General features: G+C 40.1%; 1 protein-coding gene across 2 annotated transcripts in view; it reads left to right on the top strand.

The window, feature by feature from the left end:
* The first annotated feature begins 819 nt into the window (after nucleotides 1–819).
* Nucleotides 820–14,549, top strand: part of LOC115218074 (tubulin polyglutamylase complex subunit 2-like) — a 28,001-nt gene continuing 14,271 nt past the window's right edge. The window contains exons 1-3 of one of the 2 annotated variants that reach the window (XM_029787848.2): nucleotides 820–1,187; nucleotides 1,983–2,062; nucleotides 12,003–12,090. In XM_029787848.2, the coding sequence (XP_029643708.1) occupies nucleotides 1,127–1,187; nucleotides 1,983–2,062; nucleotides 12,003–12,090 (229 nt within the window). In that variant the 5' untranslated portion in view covers nucleotides 820–1,126. The remainder of the gene's footprint in view (nucleotides 1,188–1,982; nucleotides 2,063–12,002; nucleotides 12,091–14,549) is intronic. The other variant, XM_036508020.1, reaches the window with a different exon arrangement.

Below are 14,549 nucleotides of genomic sequence, written 5' to 3'. Positions count from 1 at the left end.
GCTTTTAGGTGTATTCGCTCAATAAACACTCACAACACTCTGCGAATCGAAACCGCGAGTCCGCTGCCCTAACCACTGTTCCATTGCGCCTCCACGGTTGTAAGAATTAAGTTATCAATATTTACCATATATTTTAAATGTATCCAACAGAAGATCGTAATTATTTCATGTTAGAAAAACGAAAAAGATAATAATGCAAGCGTGTGTCTCTGTGGGTGCAAGTTGAGTGTCAGTTTATGTATGTGTGAGTAAAACATTCCTTGTAAGAATTTAACCTGTGGCGTAGGATCGTTTCGGTTTGAACAGCAGTTTTTTCTAGCGGTGTCTTATGAAATTGTCACCCATAATTATGACCCTAGAATCGATCTATTGCATTTCAATCTGTTTTAGGGTTAGGGTTAGAGTATCTTTTTTCTTCAGAAATGTAAGTAAACCCAATCTGTTTCTTAAACGAGGGACATATTCATACGGCACAGAATGTTGTTTACCTCAATAGTGTCGGTGATTGGTTGAAATTGAAGAAAAAAAAAACAAATATCTTACAAACTATAGAGTTTTCTCAATAAAGCCAAGAGAAAAAGATGTTTTATAAACACATTCTACCAGTATACAAAGTTTAAAATTTTTTAGTTACCTAGAAATTATGTTACAAAGTGCCGTTCAAACCGAAAAGATCCTGTGGCGTATTCTGCTTCCGCCACGAGATAAATAATGAATGAAAAAAATCATAAAGCGAAAATAAATCAACAATGTAGACGGAGAGCGAATGAGTGTGCGAGATAGAGATTTGTTTACATTGGTCAGTTACCATAGCAACTAGGAGCGGTGCCGATATAAAAATGTCGTCTATTTGTTTATTACCAAATAATGTTTCTTTTTCTTTTTATTTCTCTCTGTGAAAATATCCCTACAGTTATTGATCAAATCTCGGCAAATCTTTTGAATAATATCCAGTGAAGTTTCATAAATTTCAGTCGTATATACACTGAAAATAAAACAGTGAAATATTTAACAAAAGCAACGATATAATAGTCACCGGTTACCACTGAACTATAAAAGGTTTTAATATACTGAAAGGTTAATTCTAACTAATTTGTTGGAGTCACCTGAACAGGTATTCGTTATAATGGAAGAAAACGTCTCAGAAATAATGCAACGAATAACATTTTCCGTTGTGAAATATTTAGGTAAATTTCATGAAATTTTATTGCCATTAATTAATTAATTAATTAATTAATTTACAAGTGTTTTGCAATGTGGTAGACTATAAAATGTTGAAAATTCTGGGTTGTGTGGAGAAGAAATTTCAGTTTTATTCGTAACTGCTATTCTGGAAGTCCACTTTATTATTATTATTATTTATGGCCGAAAAAATATATTCTTTTACTTGTTTCACTCACTTGACTGCGGCCATGCTGGAGCACCGCCTTTAATCGAGGAAATCGACCCCAGGACTTATTCTTTGTAAGCTTAGTACTTATTCTATTGGTCGCTTTGCCGAACCACTAGGTTACGGGGACATAAACACACCAGCATCGGTTGTCAAGCTATGTTGGGTGGACAAACAGACACACACACACACACACACACATATACATATACGACGGGCTTCTTCTAGTTTCCGTCTACCAAATCCACTCACAAGGCTTTGGTCGGCCGTACACCACCCGATTTTGGCGTAACAAAATCCCTAACTCTAACCCCAACCCTAAACATTGAGTGTACATATTCTTTACTTTCGCCAAAAAAGCTCCCTTTCGTGAAATAAAAATTATGTACGTCTAGGAAAACATGTATAAAAGTGTCTATTATTTTTGGCGGCGAGCTGGCAAAATCGTTAAACACGCCGGACATAAGTACCAGGGTCGATGTAATCGACTTATCCCCTTCCCAGAACTTACTGGCCCCGTGCCAAGAATTTGAAACCATTGTTATTAAATTTATCTAAGAATTATTAGAATTATTTTAATACCTCATTACAGAAACTAAAACTGGGGTGTGTAATGTGAAATTACACGAACGAACTGGCACGACCAAAGAAGCCCTTTCTTCATGGGAACAGGTAAAAACATTTGACTTTTCTGTTACATTGGATAGTTTAGGAATTACTCTCTCTTTTACTCTTTTCAGTCATTTGACTGCGGCCATGCTGGAGCACTGCCTTTCGTCGAGCATATCGACACCAGAGCATATTCTTTGTAAGCCCAGTACTTATTCTATCAGTCTCTTTTGCCGAACAGCTAAGTTACGGGGACGTAAACACACCAGCATCGGTTGTCAAGCAATGCTAGGGAGACAAACACCGACACATAAACACACACACTCACATATATACATACATATATACGACAGGCTTCTTTCAGTTTCTGTCTACCAAATCCACTCACAAGGCATTGGTCAGCCCAGGGCTATAGCAGAAGACACTTGCCCAAGATGCCACGCAGTGGGACTGAACCTGGAACAATATGGTTGGTTAGCAAGCTACTTACCACACAACCACTCCTGCGCTATGAAATATTCTATCAAACTTAACTAAAAATTTGGTATTATTTGGTAAGTTGGGGTGGAATAGTAAAGGCATGAGGCTTAGTGGTTGCGGTGTTGCAATCATAACCGCAGCATTGTGGTTTCAGTTCACAGACATAGGAGTGGCTGTATGGTAAGTAGCTTGCTAACAAACCACATGGTTCCAGGTTCAGTCCCACTGCATGGCACCTTGGATAAGTGTCTGCTACTATATCCTCGGGTCGACCAAAGGATTTGGTAGACAGAAACTGAAAGAAGCCCATCGTGTATATATATATATGTGTATGTGTGAGTATATATTGGTGTGTGTCTGTTTGTCCCGTTCCAACATCGCTTGATAACTGATGCTGGTGTGTTTACGTCCCCGTAACCTAGCAGTTTGGCAAAAGAGACCAATAGAATAAGTACTAGGCTTACAACGAATAAGTCCTGAGGTTGATTTGGTTGAATAAAAGCAATGCTCCAGCATGGCCACAGTCAAACTGAAACAGGTAAAAGAGTAAAGAGACTTGGTGGTGCTTTGCATTCTTGAGCAAAACACTTCATTTTTCGTTGCTCAAGTTCACTCAGTTGTAAGTGAGTAGCCTTGAAATAGACTGGTGTTCTGTTTAGTGGGAATGTTGTGATCTTGGTCTCTTACAAACCATGGAGACCAGGTAACCAGTCCTATGGGTTCTAGGGCTCAAGGTAGTAATATCTCAGTTGTGGGGTTACCTTTTTGGGGATGAATAAGTTCAGTTTTGTTTTATTTGTTATCATATGTTATCATTTGTTATAGGCGCAGGAGTGGCTGTGTGGTAAGTAGCTTGCTAACCAACCACATGGTTCCGAGTTCAGTCCCACTGCGTGGCATCTTGGGCAAGTGTCTTCTGCTATAGCCCCGGGCCGACCAATGCCTTGTGAGTGGATTTGATAGACGGGAATTGAAAGAAGTCTGTCGTATATATATATGTATGTGTGTGTCTGTGTTTGTCCCCCTAGCATTGCTTGACAACCGATGCTGGTGTGTTTACGTCCCCGTCACTTAGCGGTTCGGCAAAAAGAGACTGATAGAATAAGTACTGGGCTTACAAAGAATAAGTCCCGGGGTCGATTTGCTCGACTAAAGGCGGTGCTCCAGCATGGCCACAGTCAAATAACTGAAACAAGTAAAAGAGTATATGTTTAATAAATATAATCAATTTATGAACCAACAAAGGAACATCTGTATCAGTGCTGGGCAGTGACATAGCTAGAAAGGCGGTGAGCTGGCAGAAACGTTAGCACACTGGGCGAAATGCTTAGCGGTATTTCGTCTGTCGTTACGTTCTGAGTTCAAATTCCGCCGAGGTCGACTTTGCCTTTCATCCTTTCGGGGTTGATTACATAAGTACCAGTTACGCACTGGAGTCGATATAATCGACTTAATCCATTTGTCTGTCCTTGTTTGTCCCCTCTGTGTCTAGCCCCTTGTGGGCAGTAAAGAAATAAGAATGTGTGCTGCCCTGTAGCAGCCCTTGGATTTCCCCCATCAGTGCAGGCTTATACAGCAGACCCTCAAAGCCCCACCCCCATAAAAGCGCAATCCCCATCCCACTCTATCTACACTGCTGGTGTTGGGTAACTGCTTAACCTCACTAAAATTTAAAACTGTCACTAACCGTTTGTTAGGAAAGAAAAAATGGCCAACACTTTTATTGTGGAAATCAGACATATCCACCCCAAATTTCATTACTCTTATCTGCAGAAAGCAATCTATCTTTGGTCGAGGAATGTCATTTTTGAAACTATTTTTGGTTAAGATATGCCAAATTTATTGAGACTTGCAGAAAATGGCATTTTATTTTTCGGTAGACATTTAACATCATTATTGAGAGAAAAGCTGAACCTAAGAAGCGTCAGTTGTGGCGTGCAAGAGAGACGGCTGCGCTGGTATGGTCATGTGACAAGAAAGGCTGAAGATAGTTGTGTGCAAAAGTGCTACACCCTAGCAGTGGAGGGAACCTGTGGAAGAGGTAGACCCAGGAAAACCTGGGACGAGGTGGTGAAGCACGACCTTCGAACTTTAGGTCTCACTAAGGAAATGTCTAGAGACCGAGACATATGGAAGTATGCTGTGCATGAGAAGACCCGGCAAGACTAGTCAGGCCATAACCCGTGGCCCCGACCTGGGACGTAGTCAGTCCTGTGCATACCTTCCTTCTTGTGACACTTATGAAGACCTGTTGAGGCAAGTGAAAATCAAATCAATCAAAACAAATCAAAATAGATGAACATCAGTGGAATTGTATTCTTTGTGGTACCAGTGCCGGTGGCACACAAGAAAACCACCCAAACGTGGCCGTAACCAGTACCGCATCGACTGGCCTCCGTGCTGTGGGCACAACAAACACCATCCGATCGTGGCCGTTCGCCAGCCTCATCTGGCACCTGTGCCGGTGGCACATAAAGACACCATCCGAAGACCCGGCGACGTAGTCAGTCCACCTGTGCATACCTTCCTTCTTGTGACACTTGTGAAGACCTGTTGAGGCAAGTGTGTGACACTTGTGAAGACCTGTTGAGGCAAGTGAAAATCAAACCAAATCAAAATAGATGAATATCAATGGAATTTGTATCTTTGTGGTTCCAGTACCGGTGGCACACAAGAAAACCATCCGAAGTGGCCGTAGCTGGTACCGCATTGACTGGCCTCCGTGCTGTGGGCACAACAAAACCATCTGATCGTGGCCGTTCGCCAGCCTCACCTGGCACCTGTGTCGGTGGCACATAAAAACACCATCCAAAGACCCGGCGACGTAGTCAGTCCACCTGTGCATACCTTCCCTCTTATGACACTTGTGAAGACCTGTTGAGGCAGAGGCAAGTGTGTGACACTTGTGAAGACCTGTTGAGGCAGAGGCAAGTGTGTGACACTTGTGGAGACCTGTTGAGGCAAGTGTGTGACACGCGTGACACTTGTGAAGACCTGTTGAGGCAAGTGAAAATCAAACCAAATCAAAATAGATGAACATCAATGGAATTTGTATCTTTGTGGTTCCAGTACCGGTGGCACACAAGAAAACCATCCGATCGTGGCCGTTCGCCAGCCACATCTGGCACCTGTGTCGGTGGCACATAAAGACACCATCCGAAGACCCGGCGACGTAGACAGTCCACCTGTGCATACCTTCCTTCTTGTGACACTTGTGAAGACCTGTTGAGGCAAGTGACACTTGTGAAGACCTGTTGAGGCAAGTGAAAATCAAATCAAATCAAAACAAATCAAAATAGATGAACATAAATGGAATTTGTATCTTTGTGGTACCAGTGCCGGTGGCACACAAGAAAATCATCCGAACGTGGCCGTAGCCAGTACCGCATAGACTGGTCTCCGTGCTTTGGGGACGTAACAAACACCATCCGATCGTGGCCGTCCGCCAGCCTCATCTGGCACCTGTGTCGGTGGCACATAAAAACACCATCCGAGCGTGGCCGTCTGCCAGCCTCGTCTGGCACCTGCCAGCCTCATCTGGCACCTGTGTCGGTGGCACATAAAAACACCATCCGAGCGTGGCCGTCTGCCAGCCTCGTCTGGCACCTGTGTCGGTGGCACATAAAAACACCATCCGAGCGTGGCCGTTCGCCAGCCTCGTCTGGCACCTGTGTCGGTGGCACATAAAATCACCCACTACACTCTCGGAGTGGTTGGCGTTAGGAAGGGCATCCAGCTGTAGAAACACTGCCAGATCTGACTGGCCTGGTGCAGCCTTCGGGCTCCCCAGACCCCAGTTGAACCGTCCAACCCATGCTAGCATGGAAAACGGACGCTAAATGATGATGATGATGATGATGATTGGAATAACCATGAAATTTAATTTCACACTTAAAGAGTTACACTTTCTCTTTCATCAGATTCTGCCTTTCCTCCCTGCTAGCTGCATCATATTAGGTTATTTTCAAGCTTCCAAACCCAGCCCTGCTCTGCTCCACTACCTGCTGGACTACCTTGGCTGCTTTCTACTTCCTCGCTGTTCTCACTATAATCCCTGCATCAGGCACTCTGGTATCTCTGGAACTAGTGTACTGCAGGTGATTTCAGCAATGTTATGAATTCATCTTTAAGAGATCTGAATGAGAATCTGAGCTTGTTTCTGCTTCTATACAATGCAGTGCTGCTCAAACTGCTTGGCAGACTCAGCCATCTGTGAAGGTAGCTACTCATCATGTGTTCTAAGCCCACTTCTATTATCATGGGGGCTTCAAAAAAAAGCAGGAGTTAGAATATTTTTGGGAGGATCCCATACTGGTAAACCCAAGCCTTGAATTTTTCTGGTAATCCACACATATCTACAACTCCCACTTAACTCTGCAGGTCTTAAACTGTGCTCAAAATGGGGATGTAGGGAAATCCTATTTTCTTGACTCAACCATGTTCTAAAATAAGTCGAAAGGTAAGCTACTATAAATTGGCACAAACTTTCCGGACAACCCAATACATCTACAGACAGCTGAATGTGATCAAGGAAGATCTCCAGAGAATCAACATCACCTTGGAGGATGCAGAAGGGCCTGCCAGCAATGGGAAGCACTGGTGGACCTGGTCAACCCTACACATGATGACTCCCCTGGGACCCTAACCTGAGATGACCCTAGCCCCATCAAGCAAGAGCATAAAACAGCAGAAGCACATATTCACTTGAACATACACAGAAATGCTTCTACTTAAATGTTTGTATCATCATCATCATTTAACGTCTGCTTTCCATGCTAGCATGGGTTGGACGATTTGATTGAGGACTGGCAAACCAGATGGCTGCACCAGGCTCCAATCTTGATCTGGCAGAGTTTCTAGTTTGGGAACTTTTTGATACCACCTTGTACATATATATGGAGTCTTGCAGTCTGAGACCAATTTTAAGCAGTTGACTTAGGTGGGTTTAACATTTCATTTTTTGACAAAACCTTACTTGCTTGAAAATCTAATCCTCCTCTTTATTGTTCAGGTAAATAGCAAACTGATTCGACAACAGAAAGTCATGGAGCAACAGAATCATTCCACCATTGGCATGTGCCAGACACACTGCCAAGAAAATTAAATTGATAATACTTCCAAAAGCAGCAGTTTGTCATGTGTATAGACAATTTAAAGAAGAGGGAAAGAGTGATAGAAAAGAACACAAGACTCAAAGTGATTTCAAGCGCAATCCAAAGTTTCTCGCTGACCTCAAACGCTCAATGGAAGCCAACCCATCCAAATCCATGACAACTTTTGCAAAGAAATGCAATTTGTCCCTTTCCATGGTGTCCAGAGCTGTGAATAGGAACCTTGGCATGACTAGCTATGTCCGACAACATCGTCACCTCCTAACAGCCAAGATTAAAGCAATCAGAGCCAAGAGATACTCAAAGCTTCTGTCATTCATCAAGCATCAAAGTGCAGTAAAGATATTTGGTTGCAGACCTCATTTGAGTCTTTTTATTATCATCACTAGGTCACACATAGTCTCCAGATGGTAACATTGATTTCAAGCCCTTCCCAGATGAGTGACTGGTTATTCAAATACATTTATAGACTGTAAATTTATTCCGTCCATTTATGTATCAGTACAGTGGTCATTTGCAAACTCTAGAGGTGACACATTCATTTCTCTTTAGCCCTCACATCACACAGTTGTTAATGTTTATTTCAGTTGGGTCACGTCCTTCTAATTGCTATAGATTCGTAATGCATCTTACGGTTGTGCCTGTCACCTGGATGGTGAGGAATCCTACACGCAGTTGTTAATGTTTATTTCAGTTGGGTCACGCCCTTCCAATTGCTATAGATTCATAATGCATCATACACCTGTGCCTGCCACCTGTATGGTGAGGAATCCTACATTGGAAGTGGTAATGACTAGGGTAGGGTAGCTGACTGCTTATTGTGATCCTTCGTCTTTTGGTTTCCTGTAGCTTTGCTCTTTTACAAACCCAGTGGACATACATATATTTCGTATTTCAAAGAAATTCAAACAATAGATAAGACCCAAGTTAAAACGATTATCAACAATTCAACTTCTCTGGTTGACATTAAGACACCCACCCCCACTAGGGGCCTTAACTCCCTCATTTTAGACTTCCATGTCCTCCATTTTTCAGGAGCAAAATCCTTTTAACAGGTTCCATAAGACCAGAATTTTGGAATCTGCACAAAAAAATCTGTAGTATGGGATACATGTGTCATGATGAGAATTTTTTTAGGGTGTGTAAAGAGGGAATGGACCCTCATCTGCAATTTTGATGACATTCGAATCATAGGTATTCCAGTTCATTACAGAAAATATAACAGAAAAGTCTAATTCTTCATTTGCATGTAACATGGGCAACACCGAGTATTTCTGCTAGTAATGGAATAAGCAGATGTGCTTCAAGAGGAAACAGCTGGGATTTATACTAACTACCTACATAATATATATATATATATATCTATCTATATATGTATATATATATATATATATATATACATATATATATATATATATATTTATTTATTTATTGATATTTAGCAGGAGCAATAAAGTGAATCAGGGTCCAAGATTTTCATGCTTTGGCATTTATCAAACTATATATATATATATATATATATATAGAGGATGCACTGTTTCTCTCCTTTTATATATATATGTATATATATATATATGTATATATATATAATATATATATAAATATGTGTGTGTGTATGTATATATATATATATAATATATATATATATATATTATATATATATATATATATATATATATGATTGATTGATTCTAGTTACAGCTCATGAGCTATATATATAAAATTTAAAGTGAGGGTAAGAAATTAGATATTAATTTAATTAACATCGATTTCACACCAGTGGTCTAGCGTATAAAAAAAACTGAAGGTTCAGTAAAATTGTATTATATACATATTAGAGGGAAACCACTATGTGGACACTCTTATGCTAGAAATAGATCCGCTATGGTCTTACCACTAAGAAATGTTCTCAAGAAAAATTTAGCAAAATTTATATTTATATAATATATATGTGTATCTCCTTTAAATTATATATATATGTATATATATATATGTGTGTGTGTATACACACAAACACACAACAGTTTCTTCTTTCAGTTTCTCTCTACCAAATCTGCTCGCAGGGCTTTGGTTTCATCAGGGCTATATTAGAAGGCACTTGCCTAAGGTCCCACATAGTTGGACTGACTCCAGAACCATTTTTTTCGGAAGTAAATTTTTTACTACACAGCCATGACTACTGATACACATACACACACACACACACGTATATTTACTGCGCTGACTCATTCTTTAAATATGTAAAAATAACATTCTTTAAATATGTAACAATAAACAGGACACTGACCATCTTCTGTAAGGGCTCTTGAGAAATTAATTAATCATCATCATCATCATCATCAGTAAACTTCAATGCTTGATGTGTGGGTGGTTTGCCTGAGCATGCATGAAATCTTGAATTATACCACTTGAGTCTTGTGTCCTTTCTGACATTACACACTACTGTGAGTGGTCTCCAACAACGCCCTTCTCACAACACTCTGTAACCAATTCTAAGAAAATGAGAGACAGAAAGAGGAAGGGAAACAGAGAGAGAGATAGAAAGATGGAGAAGGAGAAAGGATTAATCCAATACCCTTTTTGCTTTTATCTTTTACTTCTTTCAGTTATTGGACTGTGGCCATTCTAGGCCACGTGGCCATGTTGTTCCAAGTTTCTGTCATTCCTTCAAATTGTTCCAGTTAAAATCCATGATGTCCAAACTGAAGAATTTTGTTTCAGTGAGAAATTTTACTGAGAATTATAAAACTCGATGTGAATTGTATTTGGCCAATGAAAAGAAAGTTTGATTGGATGACTTTCCAAGTTGGCTTGTATTAAAATTCTGTGTTTGTTGACTTGGTTCATTTATTATTACTCTAGCAGAATTGTACATTATTTACATTCAACGGATATTTGTCCTCATCTTGTTTGTTGTTAACACAACAGTTCGGTTGATATACCCTCCAGCCTTCTTCAGGTGTCTTGGGGAAATTTCAAACCTGGGTTCTCATTCCTAAGGTATTTTTCAATGTTGTTGTTGTTGTTATTATTATTATTATTCAGTAGTTTTATTTTTATAGTGTGCTTTCACTTCACTACTGAGTGCAGCTCTGTGTGCCTTGGGTATGTGCTGTGATGCTCTGATGGTGACTGTTTATTATTATTATTATTGTTCAGGTCACTGCTTAGAATTGAACTTGGAATCTTGGGGTTAGTAGCCCACGCTCTTAACCACTACGCCATATGCCCGGAGGTCTATTGTTGGCAGAATTGTTAGCACACCGTATAAAATGCTTAGTGGCATTTTATCTGTCTTTGCTCCGAGTTCAAATTCTGCTGAGGTTGACTTTGCCTTTTAGGACTGATAAAATAAGCATCAGTTCAGCTCTGGGGTTTATGTAATCAACTTACCCTACACCCAAAATTGCTGGCCTTGTTCCAAAATTTGAAACCATTATTACCTCCGCCTTAGCGAAGGTAGAGGTATTGTTTTCAATGTTTGTTTGTTTGTCCGTGGACAAGATATCTCAAGAACCGCAGGATGGATTCGGATGAAACTTTCAGGGATGATTAGATTCTGGGATCAATCTGGTACTGGTAAAGGATTCTGGTTTATTTTCCTGTTTTTTTTACTTAATTTTTGAGAGCGGTTTGGTTCATTTTTAGCATACTCGTTTGTGAGAGCAGTTGAGTTTATTTCAGATATTCTCATTTTAAAACACATCTGTGGCTAATCGTTGAGAGGATGTCAACTTTGCCTTTCATCCTTTCAGGCTTGATAAAATAAGTACCAGCTGAACACTGGGGTTGATGTAATCGATTCATCCCATTCTCCAAAATTGCTGCCCTTGTGGTAAAATTTGAAACCATTATTATTGAGTGAGAGAGCAGCACTTATCATCAAAGTGACAATAGGGTAAAATATATGAAGCCCAGCATACCTATTATGACTACCTGTTTGATAAGGGTACACCAGTCACATGCATCACAATCATATGTGCGCAATATGGCGATCTTGTATCAAGATAAACAGCACATGACCTTGCAGGTGGGACCCAGTTAGAATTTTCTTCAGGTTGAATAGCCCATCCTGCTCAAAAGGTCTCTGAATAAGGGTTGTTCAAGGATATTGAATAAAACATCCATGTTTCCAAAGGTGAATTATCCAAACCCCAAAGAATCCCTCTCAACACATGGCTATGATGCTCCTCCACTACTTCTACTCATGATCAGAGATGCACATATTGTCAGCCACTAAGGGACATGCTCAGTTGGTTATGGTCAAGTAACTGACAAGCAAATCTGTGGTACTGAGCAGAATATTTGTTGTAGCCTATATTTTATACCAAGACAAAACAATGTACCTGATAACACTTCCAATCAGTTAGGATCAGAAGCCATTATTATTATTATTATTATTTCCATTTCAGAAAAATTCCTGTTTACTTCCTGATGATCTAAAGAATTATTATCTGACAAGTAATGGAATAAAACTGACCTGGTCTGTCAAAATTGACAGTAAGTTATATACCAGCTTCTATTCAAATTTCTGTCTCATGCTTTTATTGTGATGTTTTTTCATTCCTTCATACATATGCACGCATTCACATTCACACCAAGTACAAACATTCGCACATGCTTACACATACACAATTGGCTTCTGTGCAGTTTCCATGAATCAAATTTCATTTACCAGACCATCAAGCTATGCTGGAAGACCTTTACGCAAGGTGCCATTCAGTTGGACAGAAACTGATAACCTCGTGGTTGTAAAACAAACCTCTTGAACACTAATTCACTACTGTCCTTTATGTAAAGGACATCGAGGAATGTACCCAGGAGAATGGTTTCTTTCACCTGCCAAGCTGTCTTGGGGGTGGTGGTGGTGTAGTGGGGCGAGGCAGAGGTGAATCCCATTGATTTTCAGAGGTGGTCTGTGTAAAATTAATTGGGAGGAATTCTGATTAGTTAGTGGAGTGAAAATACCAGAGGGTTGGTGGAGGAGTGGAAAATGGGATACCTTGAAATGGAGCAGAAAATGGGAGACCTTGGGCAATGGTCTGATATAAAGGGGTGGGCTAAAGTACACAGGCGTACAGTTGCTTAATATGAGTGGAATGTATGGCGGCGATTTGGCAGAATTGTTAGCATGCCGGGTGAAATGCTTAGCAGTATTTTGTCCTTTTTATGTTCTGAGTTCAAATCCTGCCAAAGTCAACTTTGTCTTTTATCCTTTCAGGGTCGATAAATTAAGTACCTGTTGAGCTCTGGGAACCATGTAATTGACTTGACCCCACCCCCACCACAATAAAAAAATTATTCCTCGCCATATGCCAAAATTTGAAACCATTATTTAAGGCAACAAGCTGGCAGAATCGCTGGCATGCTGGGTGAAATGCTTAGTGCTACAATCATCTGTTTTTATGTTCTGAGTTCAAATCCTGCCAAGGTTGACTTTGCTTTCCATCCTTTCAGGGTTGATAAATTAAGTACGTGTTGAGCACTGGGGTTGATGATGTTCATTTGCAGCTCTGTGAAACACCTGTCTGACTATGGGGAGATATATTACCTTGCTTGAAAAACAGGTGAAGGTTGGCAACAGGAAGGGCATTCTGCCATAGAAAAGGGGTGATATAGTGAAACTATATCCTATATCCCCAGCAAATTCCATCTGACTCATGCCAGCATGGAAAAGTAGATATTAATGTGATGATGATGATGACAATGACATTGTGAGCAGAATTGACATGAAAGGTGTAAGAGAACCAGGTGGGAAAGCTGTGAGTTTTGAAGTCATTTGGAAGATCACTTCAGAGCAAGAGAGAGAGAGAGAGGTATACAAAGAGAGAGAGAGAGATATATATATACAAAGACAGATATATATATATATAAAGTAAGATAGGGGTTATGAGTGTAACCCACTATGGGATATCAGTTATCCAATATGCTGCTGGTGAAGTACCCAAATTCTTAATACATAAATGCTTTTAATTGCAATGCAATTAATTCATTTATTCTATTAAATGGGTGAAGGTAAAAATATTTTTACTGTAAATTCATAATACAAATAAAGAAAGCAAGAGAGAGAGAGAGAGTGAGATACAAAGTGAGGGAGAGAGATAGCATACAGTGAGATGATATAAATGTCCTCAATACAGGATGGTGGTGGTGGTGGGCAGCAAGTTGTGTTGTAGTTGAGGTTGATATTGTATGGGGGAAGGGAAGAGGGCTGTAGGTGACAGTGGTGACAGACCTTCAGGAATTTGCTATTGTTGCTGTTATTGCTAGCTACTATAATGTCTGTCTGTTTGTCACAGTGTGATGAGTGAAATGTTAAACCATTTTGAACATGGAAAACATATATCTCTTTATTTTTTTGCTCTTTTACTTGTTTCAGTCATTTGACTGCGGCCATGCTGGAGCACCACCTTTAGTCGAGCAAATCGAACCTAGGACTTATTCTTTGTAAGCCTAGTACTTATTCTAAGAACCGCTAAGTTACGGGGACGTAAACACACCACCATTGGTCAAGCAATGTTGAGGGGACAAACATATACACACACATACATACATACATATACACATATATATATATATATATATATATATATATATATATATATATATATATACATACACATATATACGACAGGCTTCTTTCAGTTTCTGTCTACCAAATCCACTCACAAGGCTTTGGTCGGCCCGAGGCTATAGTAGAAGACACTTGCCCAAGGTGCCACACAGTGGGACTGAACCCGGAACCATGTGGTTGGTAAGCAAGCTACTTACCACACAGCCACTCCTGCACCTTTTATCTGTTTTATGTTTAAACCTGCCAGATCCAGCCTCTCACACTTACCCTACAATGTCATTCTAAAAATAAACAATCATATCATCAAAGTCATGATTAATTCAAAACTAAGTTTATAAATAAGTACTAATTTTAATAGACGGATTGGTCTGACACCGAGTGGCAT

This window comes from Octopus sinensis, linkage group LG12, assembly GCF_006345805.1.
Source record: "Octopus sinensis linkage group LG12, ASM634580v1, whole genome shotgun sequence".
In the NCBI taxonomy this organism is placed as follows: domain Eukaryota; kingdom Metazoa; phylum Mollusca; class Cephalopoda; order Octopoda; family Octopodidae; genus Octopus; species Octopus sinensis.
Note: the sequence above shows the minus strand (reverse complement) of the source record. Positions and strands in the feature narration are given on the sequence as shown.